General features: G+C 44.2%; 1 protein-coding gene across 3 annotated transcripts in view; it reads left to right on the top strand.

Moving 5' to 3' along the window:
• Positions 1-23,935, top strand: part of EFEMP1 (EGF containing fibulin extracellular matrix protein 1) — a 113,694-nt gene that overhangs the window by 31,929 nt on the left and 57,830 nt on the right. For all 3 annotated transcript variants that reach the window (XM_061626476.1, XM_061626478.1, XM_061626479.1), the window contains exons 3-4: positions 21,682-21,730; positions 23,481-23,732. In XM_061626476.1, the coding sequence (XP_061482460.1) occupies positions 21,682-21,730; positions 23,481-23,732 (301 nt within the window). The remainder of the gene's footprint in view (positions 1-21,681; positions 21,731-23,480; positions 23,733-23,935) is intronic.

Here is a 23,935-nt window from a genome sequence, read left to right as displayed (position 1 = left end):
GTGGGGGCCGCCACAGAAAAAGCCCTCTCTCGAGTCCTCACCAACCTAGCCACTTTAGTCGGCGGAACCGAGAGAAGGCCCTGAGTGGCCGATCTTGTAGGGCGGCACACTTTATGACGGTGGAGGCGCTCCTTCAGGTATACTGGGCCGAAACCGTGTAGGGATTTAAAGGTTAATACCAACACCTTGAATTGAGCCCAGAAAATAACTGGAAGCCAGTGAAGATTGTATAACACTGGGGTAATATGATCATAACAGCGGCTATTCGTAAGTAAACAAGCCGCCGTGTTTTGTACCAGTTGTAATTTCCGGACTGTTTTCAAGGGTAACCCCACATAGAGCGCATTGCAGTAGTCTAAACAAGAGGTGACCAGAGCATGCACTACGAGTGGGAGCTGATGGATAGGAAGATAGGGTTGCAGCCTTCGGATGAGACGCAATTGACCCCAAGCTGCCCGGCACACCGATGAAACCTGGGCCTCCATGGACAGCCCAGAGTCAAGGATCACCCCAAGGCTGCGGACCTGGTCCTTCAGGGGCAGTTTTACCCCATTAAACACCAGGTCAATATTTCCCAACCCTCCTTTGTCTCCCACGAGCAGTACTTCCGTTTTATCAGGATTCAGCTTTAGCCTGTTTCTTCCCATCCATCCACTCACGGATTCCAGACACTTGGACATGGTCTCCACAGCCAACTCTGGTGAGGACTTGAATGAGAGGTAGAGCTGAGTGTCATCCGCATATTGGTGGCACTGCAGCCCAAACCTCCTGATGATAGCTCCCAGCGGTTTTACATAAATGTTAAATAGCATGGGAGAGAGGATAGAGCCCTGTGGTACACCACATTTGAGGGGCCAAGGGTCTGAAACCTCATCTCCCAATGCCACCTGCTGGTGTCTATCGGAGAGAAAGGAACGGAACCAGTTTAATACTGTACCTCCTATTCCCAATCCCTCCAGACGATCCAGCAAGATACCGTGGTCGACGGTATCAAAAGCCGCTGAGAGATCAAGGAGGACCAGAAAGGTGAATTCTCCCCTATCTAATGCCCTCCTCATATCATCCACCAGAGCGACCAAGGCTGTTTCAGTTCCATGTCCAGTCCTGAAACCCGATTGGTATGGATCTAAATAATCCGTTTCATCCAAGTGCGTTGACAGCTGATTGGCCACCACTCGCTCAATGACCTTGCCCAAGAATGGTAAATTTGAAATTGGGCGAAAGCTGTTTAGATCTTGGGGATCCAAGGAGGGCTTTTTCAAGATGGGCTTTATAATTGCCTCCTTGAGGGCTAATGGCAATACACCCTCATTCAAGGATGCATTTACCACCGCCTTGATCCCTTCGCCCAATCTCTCTTTACAGCTCATCACGAGCCATGATGGGCATGGATCAAGGAGACAGGTGGTAGGTTTCACAGTTGACAACACCTTGTCCACATCCTCAGAAGAAAGAGGCCAAAACCGATCCCATTGGATCACATTATGACTGGTCAACTCTGGTCCACTATCTGCATTCACGGTATGCGAAATCGAGCTTCTCAGATGTTCGATTTTATCGGCAAAGTGTTTTGCTAAATTGTCACAGGAGGCCTTCGAATATTCCAAGGGTTCCTGAGCAACTGGACCGACCAGGCTTCGGACCACTTGGAATAACCTCCTGGGACAGCACTCTGCTGATGCAATAGAGGCAGCAAAGTAATCTTTCTTTGTTGCCTTTATTGCCACATGATAGGCAGCTACTGCTGCTCTAACTTGTGTCCGAGCATCTTTGGAGCGGGACTTACGCCACCGGCATTCTAGTCGTCTCACCTCCTGCCTCAGAACACGCAACCGTGGTGTGTACCATGGTGCTGTCTGGGATCTATTCAGGGGGAGAGGACGTTTCGGGGCCACTCGGTCTAAAGTCCCGGTGATCTTTGAGTTCCACTCCATCACCAGGGTATCGACTGAATGACCTTCAGCAAGTTCCAAATCCCCCAGCGCAGTCAGGAATCCTTCTGGATCCATCAGGCGCCTGGGGCGGACCATTCTAATAGGTCCTGTGTCTTTGCAGAGGGTGTGCGGCATCGAGAAGTCTACGTTTACCAGATAGTGGTCTGACCATGACACAGGGGTAAAAGTAATAGCCCCCAACTTCAGAGCACTTTTCTCCTCTCCCAGGACAAATACAAGGTCGAGAGCATGACCGGCTACATGGGTGGGCTCAGCATTACTAAGGTGCAGTTCCCAGGAAGTCATGGTTTCCAGGAAATCCCGAGGGGCTCCATTGAGAGTGGTCTCGGCGTGCACATTGAAGTCACCCATCACCAACAGTTCTGGGGACATCATGCGCACTCTCGAGATCACCTCTAGCACCTCGGCCAGGGATTCTGCCGTGCAGCGAGGCGGGCGGTACACAAGCAGGATCCCTAAACTGCCCTTCGGGCCCAACCTCCAGTACATGCAGTCAACAAACTTGGTCCCATGGAGAGGAGACCTGGCAAAAACCAAGGACTCCTGATAGATGACAGCCACTCCCCCTCCCCGTCTTCCTTCCCTCGGCTGATGTGCATAACGGAAACCTGGCGGGCACATCGCCTCTAGAATAGGTGCCGAGGCGTCATCCAGCCAGGTCTCCGTTATACATGCCAGGTCTGCGGATTCATCCAAGATCATATCATGGATGCAAGATGTTTTCTGCACCACAGAACTGGCATTACACAGCAGCAAACGAAGGTTGGTTGGAATCTTGCATCCCCCAGTTATCTTCGGGTTATGGGCAGACCTGGAACAAGGGATGGATATTATGCATCTATCCCTTGTTCCTCTGTTCTGACATGGTCTGATCACATTATCATCCCCACCATGCAATGGCTAATGCAATTTGCATTTTTGAAAAATGACAGGCTGGATGCAAAGACATATTTAAAGTCATGTGTAGTTTGGTACATATACTTGTTGGAGAGGGCAGATTCATGTGCTCAAAATATCATTTTCTTCCTAATGGGATTTATGGGGCAGCCCTTACTAACAAGGAATTCTCTATATATCAGAAATCCCACTTTTAAGAAATTGCTGGATTATGACTTCACTCATAGCCAGTTAGCTTCCAAAAATCATTCAAGATGCTCGTTTTGTCCTTAGAAGGCCTCAGTGTGGGTGCACTATATTTTACAGATTGTCTTCTGTTCCCCCTCCTGCTGTTTAATGAGGGCAAGTTGCATGTACTTTCCTTTAGGAGCATAGATTGATGGTGACATTTAGCAATGTAATTATGGCAGTCCCTCCAAAGGCAGGCTGGGCAAGCTCTGTTGAGCAGTTTTGGGGAGGGCTGTTAAAACATTTTGATTTCTCCAAACCTTTGGGCTGAGCTGAGCACTTTATGTTTGCTGCTGTTTTATTGGTATTGTTTTTATTTGATTTTATATTAAACATTTGTATATTTTAACGTTTATTGTCACTTTATTATGAGTGCCCTGGTTGAGTAAATGAGCAAAGTAACAAAATACATATATTAGAATATCATATGTAATAATTATTATATATATTTAGAGCCAGTGTGGTGTAGTGGTTAAGATGTTGGACGACAACCTGGGAGACCAGGGTCCGAATCCCCACACAGCCATGAAGCTCACTGGGTGACCTTGGGCCAGTCACTGCTCTCAGCTTCAGAGAAAGGCAATGGTAAACCCCCTCTGAATACCGCTGATCATGAAAACCCTATTCAAAGGGTCGCCATAAGTCGGAATCGACTTGAAGGCAGTCCATTTTTAAAAATATATAATATAAAAATATGTTACATAAAGGGCAGCTTTAGCCTTCCTTAAACACAACCACAAGCTCTGTTTCCCTAGGTTAAAGAAAGGTCACCAATGACATGGGGAAATGCAGCCGTGAGGTCCTGGAAGCAAAATTTAGGTTGCTAGGTAGGATGCTGAAAGCCAGGACCTCCAAGGTGGCTTTCTCTGAAATGCTACCAGTTCCACGCGCAGGAACAGCCAGACAGGCCCAGGTTTGCAGTCTCAATGCGTGGATGAGACGATGGTTTCGGGTGGAAGGGTTTAGATTTGTTAGGCACTGGGGAACATTTTGGGACAAGCCGGGCCTGTACAAAAGGGACGGGCTCCACTTGAACCAGAATGAAACCAGACTGCTGGCACTTAAAATTACAAAGGTAGCAGAGCAGCTTTTAAACTGACTGAGGGGGGAAACCCGACAGGAGCTGAGAAAGGTCCGGTTCGGAATAAACCTCCCCCCTGGGATAAAAACCAAAGAAATGATGAAATTGTAAAAGGGGTAGGCCTAGAAGTAGGCATTGTGAGAGCAGGGGCACAGGATATAAATTCAGAAGAGCAAAATTACCACAGGCCAAACCACAAGTGCCAAAGACACTTGAAGAGAGACACTGCTTACAAGTGCCTGTATGCTAATGCTAGGAGCCTCTGAACCAAGATGGGAGAACTGGAGTGCTTGGTCTTAGAGGAGAGCATTGATATAGTGAGCATAACGGAGACCTGGTGGAATGGAGAAAACCAGTGGGATACGGTTATCCCTGGATATAATCTATATCGGAAGGACAGGGAAGGACGTATTGGTGGCGGAGTCGCTCTATACGTGAAAGAAGGCATTGAATCCAGCAAGCTCGAAACCCCAAAAGAGGCAGACTCCTCCACAGAATCGTTGTGGGTGGTGATACCATGCCCCAGGAGGGACTTAATACTGGGAACGATCTATCGTCCCCCTGATCAAAATGCTCAGGGAGACCTTGAGATGAGATATGAAATTGAGGAAGCATCCAAACTAGGAAATGTGGTAGTAATGGGTGACTTCAACTACCCGGACATAGACTGGCCGCATATGTGTTCCAGTCATGACAAAGAAGCAAAGTTTCTAGATATTCTAAATGACTATGCCCTAGACCAGTTGGTCATGGAACCGACCAGAGGGACGGCAACCCTGGACTTAATCCTCAGTGGGGACCGGGACCTGGTGCGAGATGTAAGTGTTGTTGAACCGATTGGGAGCAGTGACCACAGTGCTATTAAATTAAACATACATGTAAATGGCCAATTGCCAAGAAAATCCAACACGGTCACATTTGACTTCAAAAGAGGAAACTTCACGAAAATGAGGGGATTGGTAAAAAGAAAGCTGAAAAACAAAGTTCAGAGGGTCACATCACTCGAAAATGCTTGGAAGTTGTTTAAAAACACTATATTAGAAGCTCAACTGGAGTGCATACCGCAGATCAGAAAAGGTACCGCCAGGGCCAAGAAGATGCCAGCATGGTTAACGAGCAAAGTCAAGGATGCTCTTAGAGGCAAAAATTCTTCCTTCAGAAAATGGAAGTCTTGTCCGAATGAAGAAAATAAAAAAGAACACAAACTCTGGCAAAAGAAATGCAAGAAGACAATAAGGGATGCTAAAAAAGAATTTGAGGAGCACATTGCTAAGAACATAAAAACCAACAACAAAAAATTCTATAAATACATTCAAAGCAGGAGACCATCTAGGGAGGCGATTGGACCCTTGGATGATAAGGGAGTCAAAGGTGTACTAAAGAACGATAAGGAGATTGCAGAGAAGCTAAATGAATTCTTTGCATCTGTCTTCACAGTGGAAGATATAGGGCAGATCCCTGAACCTGAACTAACATTTGCAGGAAGGGATTCTGAGGAACTGAGACAAATAGTGGTAACGAGAGAGGAAGTTCTAGGCTTAATGGACAATATAAAAACTGACAAATCACCGGACCCGGATGGCATCCACCCGAGAGTTCTCAAAGAACTCAAATGTGAAATTGCTGATCTGCTAACTAAAATATGTAACTTGTTCCTCGGGTCCTCCTCCGTGCCTGAGGACTGGAAAGTGGCAAATGTAACGCCAATCTTCAAAAAGGGATCCACAGGGGATCCCGGAAATTACAGGCCAGTTAGCTTAACTTCTGTCCCTGGAAAACTGGTAGAAAGTATTATTAAAGCTAGATTAACTAAGCACATAGAAGAACAAGCCTTGCTGAAGCAGAGCCAGCATGGCTTCTGCAAGGGAAAGTCCTGTCTCAGTAACCTATTAGAATTCTTTGAGAGTGTCAACAAGCATATAGATAGAGGTGATCCAGTGGACATAGTGTACTTAGACTTTCAAAAAGCGTTTGACAAGGTACCTCACCAAAGGCTTCTGAGGAAGCTTAGCAGTCATGGAATAAGAGGAGAGGTCCTCTTGTGGATAAGGAATTGGTTAAGAAGCAGAAAGCAGAGAGTGGGAATAAACGGACAGTTCTCCCAATGGAGGGCTGTATAAAGTGGAGTCCCTCAAGGATCGGTATTGGGACCTGTACTTTTCAACTTGTTCATTAATGACCTAGAATTAGGAGTGAGCAGTGAAGTGGCCAAGTTTGCTGACGACACTAAATTGTTCAGAGTTGTTAAAACAAAAAGGGATTGTGAAGAGCTCCAAAAAGATCTCTCCAAACTGAGTGAATGGGCGGAAAAATGGCAAATGCCATTCAATATAAACAAGTGTAAAATTATGGATATTGGAGCAAAAAATCTGAATTTCACATATACGCTCATGGGGTCTGAACTGGCGGTGACCGACCAGGAGAGAGACCTCGGGGTTGTAGTGGACAGCACGATGAAAATGTCGACCCAGTGTGTGGCAGCTGTGAAAAAGGCAAATTCCATGCTAGCGATAATTAGGAAAGGTATTGAAAATAAAACAGCCGATATCATAATGCCGTTGTATAAATCTATGGTGCGGCCGCATTTGGAATACTGTGTACAGTTCTGGTTGCCTCATCTCAAAAAGGATATTATAGAGTTGGAAAAGGTTCAGAAGAGGGCAACCAGAATGATCAAGGGGATGGAGCGACTCCCTTACGAGGAAAGGTTGCAGCATTTGGGGCTTTTTAGTTTAGAGAAAAGGCGGGTCAGAGGAGACATGATAGAAGTGTATAAAATTATGCATGGCCTTGAGAAAGTGGATAGAGAAAAGTTCTTCTCCCTCTCTCATAATACTAGAACTCGTGGACATTCAAAGAAGCTGAATGTTGGAAGATTCAGGACAGACAAAAGGAAGTACTTCTTTACTCAGCGCATAGTTAAACTATGGAATTTGCTCCCACAAGATGCAGTCATGGCCACCAGCTTGGACGGCTTTAAAAGAAGATTAGACAAATTCATGGAGGACAGGGCTATCAATGGCTACTAGCCGTGATGGCTGTGCTGTGCCACCCTAGTCAAAGGCAGCATGCTTCTGAAAACCAGTTGCCGGAAGCCTCAGGAGGGGAGAGTGTTTTTGCACTCGGGTCCTGCTTGCGGGCTTCCCCCAGGCACCTGGTTGGCCACTGTGAGAACAGGATGCTGGACTAGATGGGCCACTGGCCTGATCCAGCAGGCTCTTCTTATGTTCTTATGTCAGGCTGTTCTAGGTGGGAAAACAAAAAACAAAAAAGACTCCCCTGGAAGTTGCAGCCCCTTGCTTAGATTAAAAGCAGCCAAAAGCTAGTCTAGTTTGTCCAGGCCAGAGTGCAAGGCACCACTTAAAGCTACAGGGAAACTTGCACTGATAAAAGTGGTTGTTGTCAGCAAATAAAATAAAAATAGAGTAAAAGCTAGTTAACCTTTCTTAGTACCACTAGTCAAAGTCCTTAAACAGCACCCCCCCGCCACGAAGGAAGGAAGCCTGCCTTCAAAGGAAAGAAGCCTGAGATAATCCTAAGGAGTTAAGCCGTAGCTGATAGTTGAGTCATCAGCCTCAATTAACACATCATTGGCTGGCAGCAGTAGCTGGGAGGGACCAGCCACACATATAAATTCAGAGCACCCTAGCGAGGGAGCCTGCTCCACGAGCTAGAGGGAGCCCCAGCTGACGAAGTGTCAAGGCGAGTTAAGCAGCAGAGTGACTTCGGCAGCAGGGCAAGGAGGCCAGGGCCCCCCACTTTGCCCGTCTATTCCTTGACCTCAACTGAACCACAGTTTCTAACCCATTGACGTAATAAACATTAAACAAAACTATGCAGGTAAGAAGCCAGCAGGGGTGTGGGGGCTTTCCAGTGTTTTGCACCGTCAGTAGCATGTACGACTATCTGCCTGTTGGACAGAAGTTGTGGGTGTGCCCTCGGTGCAATGAGCTCCTGGCTCTCCGGGAATGACTTCATTTCCTTGAGGCCAAGGTGGCGGACCTGGAAAAGCTGAGAGAGGCAGAGAGGTGTGTGGAAGAGGCCTTCAGGGACGTTATAGCTGTGTCCCACTCCAACGATGATAGCTCTTCTGCTATCATGGAGAACGAAAGTCTCAGGAAAGGAGAGCATCCAGCTGAGGAAGAGGGAAACGATCCCTTAGAAGGGACCCATTCCTAGGGGGATGAGCAGCTATCCTCTCGTGCCGAGGATATATCTCCAGGGGGTGGAGGGATCCTTGTAGTGGGTGATTCGATCATTAGGAACATAGACAGTGGGGTGTGTGATGGGCGTGCAGACCACAAGGTGATTTGCCTGCCTGGTGGAAAGGTTGCGGATATTGCCCTTCGTTTAGATAGTTTGGTAGACAGTGCTCGGGAGGAGTCAGTGGTCGTGGTGCATGTTGGCACCAATGACATGGGGAAATGCAGCCGTGAGGTCCTGGAAGTAAAATTTAGGTTGCTAGGTAGGATGCTGAAAGCCAGGACCTCCAAGGTGGCTTTCTCTGAAATGCTACTGGTTTCACGTGCAGGACCAGCCAGACAGGCACAGCTTTGCAATCTCAATGCGCGGATGAGATAGGGTTGCCATATTGCCTGGATAGCTGGGTTTTACCCGGATTCTATGCATGCCACCCAGTGCCCGGCTAGCTCCTTACGTGGCCCGGATTCTCAGCTTTAATTTTTTTAAAAAATTAAGTTTCCAGGTGGTCTGGTTCTCGAGATATACATAAAAACATCAGCCACCCCCCTCGACTGTTAAATCTTTCTTTAAACAGTACTGTACTATAGCACTTTGTAGCTTTAACCCCGCCCGTTTAGCATTGCAGCCAATCAGGGATTGTGTTTCAGTTTCATTGACCTCAGGCAGTGTCTAGAAAACAAAATGGTGGTTTCAACCCACCGACCCACCCCCGGTTTATCTGAAAATCTCATAAATTGGGTAAGTATATACATTTCAGTTTTTTTTCCTCATGTGTGCAGGAGTCAGAGCTTGGGCAGTGTTTTGAAAACCTTCCCAATACTTGCTTTTTGTAAAAGCAATGCTAATCCCATATGCCCAAAGTAAATCCCATTTAATTCAATAGGACTTACTTTGAGTAGACATGCTTATGAATGTGCAGAAAATCAATGGGACTTTGGAGTGAATGTAAAAAAGAATTATCTTTGTGTTCTAACTCTTTCTGTCTCCAGTCCAATTTTAAAGCAAGTAGGCAGGGCTTACTTAGGTATTACAGTTTTTATTCTGTAGGAAAGTAATACTGATTTTTTAAAAACTAATACTGATTTTTCTGCAATGACCAACTGGTTTGACAATAAACTATTATATGGGCTGTATGTATTTATACATCTGCTGTGTGTGCGTGTGCGTGTATGGAGTCTTTCCAACACCCCTGTGAGGTAGGGTTGGAAACCAATGCAGCTCACAACAAGAAATAAAGCCATTTAAAATCCAATGACCATAAAACAAGTATAAACAGTTGCAAAACAGCGTAAAGTGGCATGATTCGGAATTTTGGGTTGTGTGAATGAAGTTGCTTATCACTTGAGGTTGCAGTTCTGTCCCTGTTTGAGTAAGCCCCACTGAATACACTGGGACTTGCTTCTGAATAAATAAATTTAGGATTGCACTATAAATATCTTTACAGTTTGTGTAAATAATAAATATATTTGATAGTCATGCTTATATACATATTTCTTCATTTATCATATTTTTGGTTTTTGGTTAGGAATCCTGACTGGTTGTGAGATGCTTAGTTTTTTGCCTTACTCATAGGAATCTTGTTGTGGTTGGTATGGTATTACATTTAGGAAAGTGTTACTGCCTTCTGTGTTTTTTTTCCTATTTGCATTTCACTTATCTTTAACCTCACTCCGTTACAGCCATAGAAGCAACAGCAGCATATGCAAGATAATTAACTCCCATTAGTGATAAGAACAAGAATTTATAATTATTATTTCAATTAAAACAAGAGGCTTCTCAATACTTTGAAGAGGACCAGATATTTATTTTCTTTCTGAGCCCAGGACTGGGTCTTTCATGATGCTCAGGGAGCAGGAGAGTAGTCGATAAGACAGGCATCCCGGCATTGGTAATCTAATTAGCAAGGTATGTGTGGGGTTGTTGCACACTTCCAGGCCCAGTTTCATTTTGAGTATGGAGGTGGAACCTGTGTAGATGTGGTTGAGAAATTTTGAGTTAAGCAAAGCTCTGCTTTTATAAAACCTAAGAAACATACAGATACTTTGAATGTCTGAGTGCCTGCACCAGTGGAATACCGGAGGAACTTGTAAAACTTGCTGCAACAGTATTTAGAACTGAGCATGTGGTGTGAAAGACTCCTTTTCCTAACATTTTGGCTTGTTTTTCTCCACTCACCACATCTCTGAAATATATTGTATATGTTATGGTTAACCGTGCTGCTGCCCTGACTTACTTTATGTTTGTTGCTATTTTGTGTTTTTATTATGTTTTTATATTGATTGTGTATTTTTATTGTTTTTACTATATTTGTAAGCTGTGCTGAGCTCTGTTTTTAACAGCAAAAGAGCAGGATATAAATTCTCTTAATCAATCAATAAATACTCCATAGTTTTGGAAACTAGAGTCTAGGCATTTAAGGCTGAAAATGTTGCTTTAAAAAAAAAGATTTCTCACATCTTTCCCCAGTTTTTGGTGGTAATTCCTAGGCACAAAAACAAAACAACTGGACAATCCAAATATTAATATGCAAATATTTGCATAATATGTGAATAATATGCAAATGATTTGCATAATATGCAAATTAACCTGCCCGGATTTGTGGAACTGGAATATGGCAACCCTAGGATGAGACGATGGTGTCGGATGGAAGGGTTTGGATTTGTTAGGCACTGGGGAACATTTTGGGAGAAGCCGGGCCTGTACAAAAGGGACGGGCTCCACTTGAACCAGAATGGAACCAGACTGCTGGCACTTAAAATTAAAAAGGTGGCAGAGCAGCTTTTAAACTGACTGAGCAGAGAAACCCGACAGGAGCTGAGGAAGGTCCGGTTCGGAATAAACCTCCCCCCGGGATAAAGACCAAAGAAATGATGACATTTTAAAAGGGGTAGGCCTAGGAGTAGGCCTAGAATTAGGCATTGTGAGAGCAGGGGCAAAATTACCACAGGCCAAGCCAAAAGTGCCAAAGACACTTGAAGAGAGACACTGCTTACAAGTGCCTGTACACTAATGCTAGAAGCCTCCGAACCAAGATGGGAGAACTGGAGTGCTTGGTCTTAGAGGAGAGCATTGATATAGTGAGTATAACGGAGACCTGGTGGAATGTAGAAAACCAGTGGGATACGGTTATCCCTGGATATAATCTATATCGGAAGGACAGGGAAGGACGTATTGGTGGCGGTGTCGCTCTATACGTGAAAGAAGGCATTGAATCCAGCAAGCTCGAAACCCCAAAAGAGGCAGACTCCTCCACAGGATCATTGTGGGTGGTGATACCATGCCCCAGGAGGGATTTAATACTGGGAACGATCTATCGTTCCCCTTATCAAAATGCTCAGGGAGACCTGGAGATATGAAATTGAGGAAGCATCCAAACTAGGAAATGTGGTAGTAATGGGTGACTTCAACTACCCGGACATAGACTGGTCGCATATGTGTTCCAGTCACGACAAAGAAGCAAAATTTCTAGATATTCTAAATGACTATGCCCTAGACCAGTTGGTCATGGAACCGACCAGAGGGATGGCAACCCTGAACTTAATCCTCAGTGGGGACCAGGACCTGGTGCGAGATGTAAGTGTTGTCGAACCGATTGGGAGCAGTGACCATAGTGCTATTAAATTAAACATACATGTAAATGGCCAATTGCCAAGAAGATCCAACATGGTCACATTTGACTTCAAAAGAGGAAACTTTACAAAAATGAGGGGATTGGTAAAAAGAAAGCTGAAAAACAAAGTCCAGAGGGTCACATCACTCAAAAATGCTTGGAAGTTGTTTAAAAACACTATATTAGAAGCGCAACTGGAGTGCATACCGCAGATCAGAAAAGGTACCACTAGGGCCAAGAAGATGCCAGCATGGTTAACGAGCAAAGTCAAGGAAGCTCTTAGAGGCAAAAAGTCTTCCTTCAGAAAATGGAAGTCTTGTCCGAATGAGGAAAATAAAAAGGAACACAAACTCTGGCAAAAGAAATGCAAGAAGACAATAAGGGATGCTAAAAAGAATTTGAAGAGCACATTGCTAAGAACATAAAAACCAACAACAAAAAATTCTATAAATACATTCAAAGCAGGAGACCATCTAGGGAGGCGATTGGACCCTTGGATGATAAGGGAGTCAAAGGTGTACTAAAGAACGATAAGGAGATTGCAGAGAAGCTAAATGAATTTTTTGCATCTGTCTTCACAGTGGAAGATATAGGGCAGATCCCTGAACCTGAACTAACATTTGCAGGAAGGGATTCTGAGGAACTGAGACGAATAGTGGTAACAAGAGAGGAAGTTCTAGGCTTAATAGACAATATAAAAACTGACAAATCACTGGGCCCGGATGGCATCCACCTGAGAGTTCTCAAAGAACTCAAATGTGAAATTGCTGATTTTCTAACTAAAATATGTAATTTGTTCCTCGGGTCCTCCTCCGTGCCTGAGGACTGGAAAGTGGCGAATGTAACGCCAATCTTCAAAAAGGGATCCAGGGGTGATCCCGGAAATTACAGGCCAGTTAGCTTAACTTCTGTCCCTGGAAAACTGGTAGAAAGTATTATTAAAGCTAGATTAACTAAGCACATAGAAGAACAAGCCTTGCTGAAGCAGAGTAACCTATTACTCAGTAACCTATTAGAATTCTTTGAGAGTGTCAACAAGCATATAGATAGAGGTGATCCAGTGGACATAGTGTACTTAGACTTTCAAAAAGCTTTTGACAAGGTACCTCACCAAAGACTTCTGAGGAAGCTTAGCAGTCATGGAATAAGAGGAGAGGTCCTCTTGTGGATAAGGAATTGGTTAAGAAGCAGAAAGCAGAGAGTAGGAATAAATTGACAGTTCTCCCAATGGAGGGCTGTAGAAAGTGGAATCCCTCAAGGATCGGTATTGGGACCTGTACTTTTCAACTTGTTCATTAGGAGTGAGCAGTGAAGTGGCCAAGTTTGCTGACGATACTAAATTGTTCAGGGTTGTTAAAACAAAAAGGATTGCGAAGAGCTCCAAAAAGACCTCTCCAAACTGAGTGAATGGGCGGAAAATGGCAAATGCCATTCAATATAAACAAGTGTAAAATTATGCATATTGGAGCAAAAAATCTGAATTTCACATATACGCTCATGGGGTCTGAACTGGTGGTGACCGACCAGGAGAGAGACCTTGGGGTTGTAGTGGACAGCACGATGAAAATGTCGACCCAGTGTGCGTCAGCTGTGAAAAAGGCAAATTCCATGCTAGGGATAATTAGGAAAGGCATTGAAAATAAAACAGCCGATATCGTAATGCCGTTGTATAAATCTATGGTGCGGCCGCATTTGGAATACTGTGTACAGTTCTGGCTGCCTCATCTCAAAAAGGATATTATAGAGTTGGGAAAGGTTCAGAAGAGGGCAACCAGAATGATCAAGGGGATGGAGCGACTCCCTTATGAGGAAAGGTTGCAGCATTTGGGGCTTTTTAGTTTAAAGAAAAGGCGGGTCAGAGGAGACATGATATTTTTTTTTTTTTCAATAATTTTTATTCAGATTTTCATAAAACATACAAGACGAAATCATAAAACATTCAAAGACAAAAAACAAAATCAAAAATAGTTAAACAAAAAAAAAAAAAGAAAAAAAAAACAAAAAAAAAATAAAGAGTAAAATATTGACTTCCCATTTGTCAAAGATCAAATCAGTTATAAGTCTATAATATATAACAATCCTGTCTCTTAAGTCATATTATAAAATCACTTTCCTCCAGTAGTTATCTTACTTAATCATCAAATCTCATAAACATTACTTTATTCTTTCCACAAAAAGTCAAAGAGAGGTTTCAATTCTTTAAGAAATATATCTATCAATTTTTTTTTCCAGATAAGCATATCGATTAATCCATCTCATTACTAATTATGATAATCTTATTGTCATAACCATAGTCAAAATAAACATTTCAATTAATCCATCACATCAGAATCTGTTAGGTTCAGTAATTTCAGTAGCCATTGTTCTATTATCCCTATTAGTTCCATTTTCCATCTTCCATCTTCAGTAGTCTTGTTAAGTCCAGTAATTTCAATATCCAATCTTCCATTATCAGTATTCCATAATAATCTTGCTGTCAAAGCCATAGTCATATAGTAAGAGTCTGATGGGAATTACCTCTATCCCAAATATTTTCTTGCCATCCATTCTGAATAGGTTGCTGAAATACTGCTGTAAAATCATATCTCTGTTCTTTTTTTCAAAATACACTGGGTCATCTCTTGAAAGTTTTTCCATTGTCACATGGCTGCAGTTAATTCCATAGATTTTCTCTATATTGGGCTCCATCACATCATTCCAGTCCAGAAGATTATCCATGCCATTGATAACTTTATCTCTAGAATCTTCATTAATTTCTTCAGAGATAACATTGAGTTCCAAACAATAGATTTTATTTCTAAAGTCCATAGACTCCAAATCTTGTTCCTGTTCCACGTTTGTTCCAATCTCCGGGATCTCCTCTCTCACAGGGACCCCTGTTCCAGTCTCCAGGGTCTCCTCTCTCACAGGGACCCCTGTTCCAGTCTCCAGGGTCTCCTCTCTCACAAGGACCCCTATGTCTTTAATCTCCTGTGTCTCCAAACAATAGATTTTGTTTCTAAAGTCCATAGACTCCAAATCTTTTTCTTGTTCCACGTTTGTTCCAATCTCCGGGGTCTCCTCTCTCACAGGGACCCCTTCCAGGGTCACCTCTCTCACAGGGACCCCTATATCTTTAATCTCCTGCTTCATTTTACTCAATTCAATTTTCAGCTCCTTACAACCCTGTCGCAGGTTTTGTTTCGTTATCTCAATCTCATCCATTATTTTCTGAAACATAGTTATTTCCAGATTCTCAGCCACTTTCTTAATTGCCATTTTAAAAGAAAAATATAGGAAAACCACTTCTTATTTCAGCAACAATTGGGTTAATACTCCAAACTTGGTGACATCACAGTATAAACAGAGCAGACAGCCTTATCTCTCCATGCTTAAGTAAACAAAATGCAGTTCCCAGGATCGAAACAATTAATGGCGGTCGTCAGGAAACAGATTCGTCAAAATAAAATAGACCAAAAAGAGAGTAGTCTCAGACAATATAATATTCTTCAAAATAAAAATCTGGAATAGAAATCCCTCTTCTATGTATATCTTTAGAATGCAAATCCAGGACAGCTTTTTGCAACAAAAACAGAGATAAGCTATTAATTAGTGAGTAGCAGAGAGAAGTTATGGCTCCCCAGTGAGATGTCAAAAACCGATCAATCTGGCAAATCTCTTTTAAACAGCAACAATTTAAGTCAAATAAAAGAAAAATATAGAAAGAAGGGTGCTTGCCTGTTAGTGCGTTCTCTCTTAGAAGATAAGATGAACGTTCGCTTTATCAGATAGAGCTTGTTGTTGAAAATCCGTCCCACCTTCGTCGGCTGGACCTCGTCCCATAAATTAATGAGATCTGGTCGTCCCAACAAAAATAGGCTTTGAGGTTAATCTCTTCGTTTCTCCCTACCCGGGAGAAGTTTAATCAGTCAAAAAAAAAAAAACCTGACTGATATATCTGAATAAGCTTCTTTTGAGGCAGGAGCCCGTCTCAAAAGCAGGCACAGGCTAAGTCACCCTTCCCGGAAAGAGAGGAGACATGATAGAAGTGTATAAAATTATGCATGGCATTGAGAAAGTGGATAGAGAAAAGTTTTTCTCCCTCTCTCATAATACTAGAACTCGTGGGCGTTCAAAGAAGCTGAATGTTGGAAGATTCAGGACAGACAAAAGGAAGTACTTCTTTACTCAGCGCATAGTTAAACTATGGAATTTGCTCCCACAAGACGCAGTAATGGCCACCAGCTTGGACGGCTTTAAAAGAAGATTAGACAAATTCATGGAGGACAGGGCTATCAATGGCTACTAGCCATGATGGCTGTGCTCTGTCACCCTAGTCAGAGGCAGCATGCTTCTGAAAACCAGTTGCTGGAAGCCTCAGGAGGGGAGAGTGTTCTTGCACTCGGGTCCTGCTTGTGGGCTTCCCCCAGGCACCTGGTTGGCCACTGTGAGAACAGGATGCTGGACTAGATGGGCCACTGGCCTGATCCAGCAGGCTCTTCTTATGTTCTTATGTTGTTATTAGATCGGGGTATCCAACATGAAGCTCTGCAGATGTTGGACTACAACTCACATCATCCCTAGTCATAAGAACATAAGAAGAGCCTGCTGGATCAGTCCAGTGGCCCATCTAGTCCAGCATCCTGTTCTCACAGTGGCCAACCACTGAGATGCCCATGGGAAGTCCACAAACAGGACCTGAGCACAAGAGCACTCTCTCCTTCTGCAGTTTCCAGCATTGACTGGGGACTGATGGGAGATGGAATCCAACACCATCTAAAAGGTGCCATGTTGGATGCTCCTGGCTTAGATGTTCCTCAGGTGTCCAAAGTCACCTGCTTTCCCCTTTCCCTTGAATTCCTGTATAGTACCATCTCTGTCCCTCTCTCTCCCTTCAAATCCTTCCTCAAAACCCACCTTTAGGAACATATCAAGCTGCCCCATACCAGGGCAGACAATTTGTCCACATAGCCTAGTACCTGCTATGTTTATTGGCAGTGGCTCTGCAGGGTCTCAAGCTGAGATCCTCTCCATCAACTGCTACATGATCTGAACCTGATACTTTCCGTAAGCATGTATGAAGCCTTTTGCTCTATCGCTAAGCTAAAGCAAAGCCTAAGTGCATAAATATGCACCCTCTCACATTTATGCCTTATTATTTTTCCCTTTCCTCTCCCAGAATATCTTAAGGCAGGGATGGGCAACCTGTGGCCCTCCAGTTGCCATTGGACTCCAACTCCAGTCAGCCCTAGCAGGTATAGCCAATGGTCAGGGATGATGGGAGGCGAAGTCCACCAACATCTGGAGAGCCACAAGTTTCTCACTCATCTTACCTCCTTCCCCATGAAACTGCCCACACACTCACATCTACATCAGAGAGAGTTCATAAGCAATACTGAGCGAGATGGGACCAGTGGTCTGACTCAGTATAAGACAGCTTCCTCTGTTCCTAATTTTGCTTATCATCCACAGTGGAGCAATCGCAATGAAGTCAATGGGATTTCTTGAGGATAAGTCATCTGTGAAGTGCTCCCCATTGGGTCATTAACTGGGCGTGATTTCTGTTGTGCCTTAAGCAGGCGTTAGGGAGATTCAATAAGTTTGCTGTTTCTCCTTTGGGGCTCAAAGTTCTTTTTGTAGCTACAGTAACTCCAGTTGTGTCAGCTCAAGGATGCTGTCGTTCCTTCAGAGAGCGGGAATTCTAATGCAATTAGCTGCCCTCTTGCCCTGTTGTTACACTTGAAGCCTGTTGCATTCCAGCTTGCTGCTAGATTTGGCAGATTGTAGCATCACCTGTGAATAAGCAGAGGCAGGGGGTGGAGGATTATTTTGTTTTTGTTTCTGTTGCTGATTTAAGCTTTGTGAGTAACAAAGCTATTAAAAAAAAAAAAACCACCACCACAGGCCAGTGTATTGAGCAACATGGCCCTCAACAGGCTGGGACAGATCCATAGCTGGAGCAAACTCCACGGGTGCCTACCAAGTTACAGCAGGGATGGACTTGACTCGTGACGACAAGCTGATTTATTAACTCAAGATTTTCTCTCTCTTTCTCTCGCCCCCAGTAGTGCTGTCAAAATATTGTGCTTAACGTGGCAGACTTGCATATGCATGTGTCCCTCGGGTCAGTTAAGCTTGCTGATGTTTTAAATGGGTGCCAGGTGCCATTCTCCAACAAGGTTCTTTGCCGAGAGAATCAGATTGGGATTGCATTCCTGCTAACCTTTGGACATAGCTCTATGTGCAGCTGCCCTTGGGTCTGGTCGGGAAACTTGAGCTAGTTCAGAATGCTGCAGCTAGACTGGTGATTGGGAACAGACTACCACCAATGTATGACACAGTGTTAAAAAAACACACCTGGCTTCCCATCTGCTACTGGGCCAGATTCAACGTTCTTGTACTAGTGTACAAAGCCCTGAACAACTTAGGCCCAGAACACCTTAAGGACGTCCCAAGCTGATCACTGAGATCATCCGAGGGAGCATTATCAGTAGCCTCTGCCCCCCAATGGGCCAGAAGCACAACTCATGTCAACAAGGAGTCATGCCTTCAGCGTAAAGAGCCCAACTCTGTGGAACCCTCCCAGTAGAAATCAGGCAGGCACTGTCCTTCCTAACCTTCAGGCGCCTGGTTAGAGCTGTTTTATTCCGGGAGGCCTTTGTGCTATGAACGCTTCTCTGATGTTTTAATCTCTGGTGTTTAATTTAGGCTTTAAATTTTTCCATATTGTATGTTGGGCTTTTGTTGTGAGCTGCTTTGGGACCCAGATGGTGAAAAGCAGTGTATAATTTTTTAAAATAAATACTGAAATCAATAGAATCATAGGGCTGTAGGCCATACAGCCCAACTTCCTGCTTGATGCAGGAAATAACCAGACCTAGGCATCCCTAAGCAGTGGTGCCTGGTGCCTGTTAGGATTGGCCAGGCTGGTACCCGTTGGGAAGGCAAGGAAGAGCCAGAAACAATGACTAGCAGAGCCAACTAATTCTAGTTTTGCCATCCTCCTCCTCCCTGCTGAGTTCTACAAGGGCAATACTAAGGAGAGGGAAACTGGCAACCAGTGCCACCCGCTGGACTGGCTGCAAGTAAGAAGGCAGGCAGATGGAGGCTGACTGAGGACCAGTCGAGGTTGGAGAGGCAGTGCCCCATTTGCTCTAGGGGACCACCCCCGATTGTCCCCGGCAGATGGCTATCCAGGCTCTGCTTGAAGATCTCAGGCTAAGGAGAGCCCCTAGCCCTGCCCCAGTAACTGGTTCTTATAATCTGTAAGCTTCTCTTAATGTTCAACCAAAATATGTATGAGGAAGAGCCATAGCTCAGTGGTAGAGCAACCGCTTTGCTTGCAGAAGGCCCCAGTTTCAGTCCCCAGCATCTCCAGGTAGGGCTGGGAAAGACTCCTGCCTCGAACCCTGGAGAGCTGCTGCCAGTCAGTGTAGCCAGTACTGAGCTAGATGGACCAATGGTCTGACTAGAAATAAGGCAGCTTCCTATGGCCCTGTGTAACTTCAGCCCATTATTTCTAGTCCTGCTGTCTGGGGTAGCAGAAAACATATCTTTGCCCTCTTCTGTGTGACAACCCTTCAGGTATTTGAAGAGTGCTAACGTGTCTGCTCTCAGTCCTCTCTGTTCTAGTCTAAATGTACCTCATTTCTTCAGCCTTTCCTGACAGGATTTCTTTTCCATGCCGCTATCTCCTTTGCCCTCCTCTGAATTGGTCTATTTTCTCCTCGTAAGTATGGCACCCAGAACTGGCCCCAATATTCCAGATGAAGTCTGACCAGCACAGAATAAAGTGGAACTATTACTTCCACTTTGTGATCTGGATATTGTTAATGCAGCCTAGAATCGCATTGGCCATTTTTGCGGCTGCATCACGCAGCTGACTCATATTTAGCCTGTGATCAACTACAATCCCAAGATATTTTACAAATGTGCTACTGCCTAGCCAGGTATCTTCCACCCTATACCCATGCATTTGATATGATTGTATTTTAATTCATTATTATTTTTGTCTAAGTGCTTAACTTTCCTCTGTGGCTAGGTTAAGTATGCTCAGTGGCTAGGAGTGCTTTTTACCAGCATTGTCTGGTTCATCAGATACGGATGTTCTTGGACAGGGATAGCCTGACCTTTGTAGTCCATGCATTGGTAAACTCTAGAATGGATTACTGCAGTGCGCTCTATTTGGAGCTGCACTTGGCTCTGGTTCGGAAGCTCCGGCTGGTGAAAAATGCAGCTGCTAGATTGCTGATGGGAGCACATGGCTGACACCACTTTAAAAACATCTGCAGTGACTGCCTATCCACTACTGACCCAGGTTCAAGGTATTAATTTACAAAGCCCCGAACAACTTAGGTCCCAGGTTTTGTAGGGACCGCTTGAACCCTTACATCCTAGCTTGATCAGTGAGATCATCTGCAGGAGCAGCTTTGGTCATCCCCCAAGTTGGTGAGGCTCATTTCACATCGACATGAAATCGAGCCTTCGGTGTCATCAGCCCAGGTCTCTGGAATGCTCTGCCAACAGAGAATCAGCAGATGCCTTCCATTTTAATTTCTAAGCACCTGCTGAAAACCTTTCTCTTCTGCCAGGCTTATGCAGGCAAGAAGATGCTTTTTTTCGCAACAGTCAACCTTTGCTTTTATCGTATTTTTAATGTTTTTTATTCGGTGGTGGTGATTGTTTTTAACATGTTGTAAATCGCTTTGATGTTTTTAACGAAATTACAGTATACAGGTTTTCTAATAAATATATATAATATTATTATAAATAAATAAATAAATTTTGTCTCTGTTGAAGAGGGAGCTTGACAGGCAAAGCGGTCATCAGCACACCTAATGATCGCCCAGCCTTACCATGAGGTAAAATAAGGCAGACCATTTCAAGATGTCGTGGGGGATCGCCAAGAAAAAGAATCAAGATCGTCAGTTATTTAAATAAAATACTACATTTTTAGAGACAGGAAGGGTGCTATTTGGATTTTCCCCTTCAGATGTCAAGGTGACTTAAGCCAGCCATTGCTTTCTGTGGCTTGTCTGTTGCTTGACTTGTACCACTTCAGAGATTGCTGGTGAGGGCATCTGCAATTTGAATGCACTCTTTTGAATGCTCCAAGGCAGCTAACAATTTTTCCATGCGCATTTTGCTCCCCCTGCACGTTGGATATGTTGGATAGAACTGTGCTCCACAATGTGATAATTTTGTACTTGCAGTTAGAAGCTTTATGCTCAAAGCCACGGCAGTTACTCAAGCTAGAGAGGATTTTTAATTTGATAGTGCAGGTATGGCCTTAGCAATCCTCCCTCCAGTGATGCGGGAAGGAAAATTTTCCCATCGTTCATTTCTCCATAACAGTGAATGGGTGTGCATTGCAAATACGGTATTGCCAAGCTTGGGAGTTAGAAGGGAGTTCATAGCTTTGTTCACAAAATACAAAAGCTTGCTAAATTAGATCACTATCTAGGGCATCAGAAAATTTTCCAAATTGCAATCTGAATATTTTCCTATGCAAATTATTGTAACTCAAGGGGCCTGTAGTGATGATGGGTCAATGATTGCAAAATGTAATGCAAGCCCCGAGGAGAGAGGCAAGTCTCTTATCTGGGGTCTCCATAAAACTAGGGCCAGCCCTGCACACCAGCAAGGCGTGCTTGACAATATATTAATCCTTATTTTCCTTTTTTGTTCACTGTGCTTATTTGAACTAGTTTTCTTTGTTTTACATGCAGCAATGCACAGACGGTTATGAATGGGATCCCCTCATGCAGCGATGCAAAGGTACAGTAATCTATTCCAAGTTGCACATTCATGTATTCATATCTGCCAAAAGTTCTGAGAATCCTGAGCTTCACCTAATGAGAATTCCATCTCCATAGTGGAATATTTGCCATAGTCTCCCTACTGGAGAAGACTATGGAGAAAGCAAGGATATGCACACAGTCCTTGTGCATGTGGACTTTGAGATCACGTCCACACTGTCAGTTTCTCTCCCACACAGATTTGTATTCTTCATCTCCTGCTTTGATATTTCTTTTGGGGCAGCGAAAAAGAGCCATTTACTACTGGGATAGCCATCGTGGTGCCCTTCAGATGTTAGACTACTGCTCCCATCATTCATGACCATTGGCTATGCTGACCAGGACTGATGGGAACTGAAGTCCATCATCATCTGACTATCCCTGATTGACAGCAACAAGTTTCTGTGTGTGGATTTCCCCTACCTAGATGCAGAAATTGTTATTGCAAGAGGGAGCCACAACAGCTGGCACCTAGAGTGTGCACACACTGCTGAACAGATCTTCAGCACTGCAAGAACATCAGAAGAGCCTGCTGGATCAGGCCAGTGGCCATCTAGTCCAGCATCCTGTTCTCACAGTGGCCAACCAGATGCCTACAAGAAGCTTGCAAGCAAGACCTGAGTGCAACAGCAACTCTCCCCTCCAGCATTTTCCAGCAACTGGTATTCAGAAGCATACTTCCTCTGACTGTGGAGGCAGAGCATAGCCATCAGGGTTAATAAGCCACTGATAGCCTTATTAACTTCCCACACAATAGGCTGGTTTGCTAAACCAGGATTTAGCGCTATATGGATGAGCCTCAGCAAGCCTGAGCAAAGCAGTAAAGTAGCACACTCCCACCCGCTTCTTCTCCCATGCAGCCAGGAGGGGGAGAGCTGTTGAGATAACTTTCAGCTTCTCTGAACTCAGCCTTAGCACAAGCCAACATGGTGCCCTCCAGATGCTTTGAACTGCAGCTTCTATCATCCCCAACCATTGGCAATGGTGGCAGGGCTGATGGGAATTGTAGTCCAGACATATGGAGGGCACCACATTGGCTAACCCCAGCTTAAGATAAACATATAGTCCAAGAATCCTGGTTTGAAACAAGCTCTGTTCGATTTCAAAATAAGCCACTGTCAAACCATGGGCTTTGAAGCTGGCTTATTAGACTAGCTAGAGTTTTATTTTAAACCAGGATTCCTGTTTTCTGTGTAACACTAAGGTGAGATTCAAGAAAACTGAAAGTAATCTCAGCAGCTCTGCTCCTCCTGGCTGTGCATGAGGGGAGAAGGGAGCATCCGAGTCCCGCATATTGCAAACTTTTGTCTGCATAGCTCTAAAACCATGGTTTAGCGAGTGTGACCGTACCCACTGTTCAAGAACCTTGTCAACAAAAGCTAGTATGAATGCTCACAGTGCAGATCAAAATCAGTGCGCATTACAGTCTTGTTATCTTTGAACTGTATGTCAAAGTCCCACTCAAAAGTATAGACACACTTATAAGGAGATAATGCAGAGCTAAATAGCAGTTGAACACTGCACATGCAATTGGCGTATTTGTATACTTCTCACATGTCAAATCCCTCCCCCTTCTTTTTGTAAATGTCATGGACCTCCTAATGACATTCTCCCAACTGTTGCCTGTTTGAGACACTTACCTGCATCACAGGCAGAAGACTACACCTGTCCGTATCGTCCCTGATGGGCTCCTTTTCTGGTGCTCATTGTAATATTATTTCTAACCACAGATATCGACGAATGTGAAATTGTGCCTGATGCGTGTAAAGGTGGGATGAAATGCGTTAACCACTTTGGAGGATACCTCTGCCTGCCCAGAACAGCTCAGATCATTGTCAACAATGGTCAAGAAGAACCTGCATCTGAAACCACTAGTGGCCGAAATGGTAATCCCATCACGCGGCGGACTCCTGCAGATCATGTGCAGTCTCAAATACAATGCGCAGCTGGGTATGAAGCGAGTGCTCATAATGTGTGCCAAGGTAAGGAAGTCACCTTCTGCTGAACTTTGCATACCTGTAGAAAAGATGGGGAAAGAATCCATTTAGTCCCTTTTCACAGCAAACCGACCCAATTTCATGGTCCTGAACTTGCTTGTGGATCGGAATGCAACTCCCGATCAGGGTACACACTTGTCCGGATTTTGCAATAATGTTTTGATGAGCAAAAAGTGAACATAAAAATA

The sequence above is a fragment of the Rhineura floridana genome, chromosome 4 (genome assembly GCF_030035675.1).
Source record: "Rhineura floridana isolate rRhiFlo1 chromosome 4, rRhiFlo1.hap2, whole genome shotgun sequence".
NCBI classification, from domain to species: domain Eukaryota; kingdom Metazoa; phylum Chordata; class Lepidosauria; order Squamata; family Rhineuridae; genus Rhineura; species Rhineura floridana.
The sequence above is the reverse complement of the archived record's forward strand: the minus strand, read 5'-3'. Positions and strand labels throughout refer to the sequence as shown.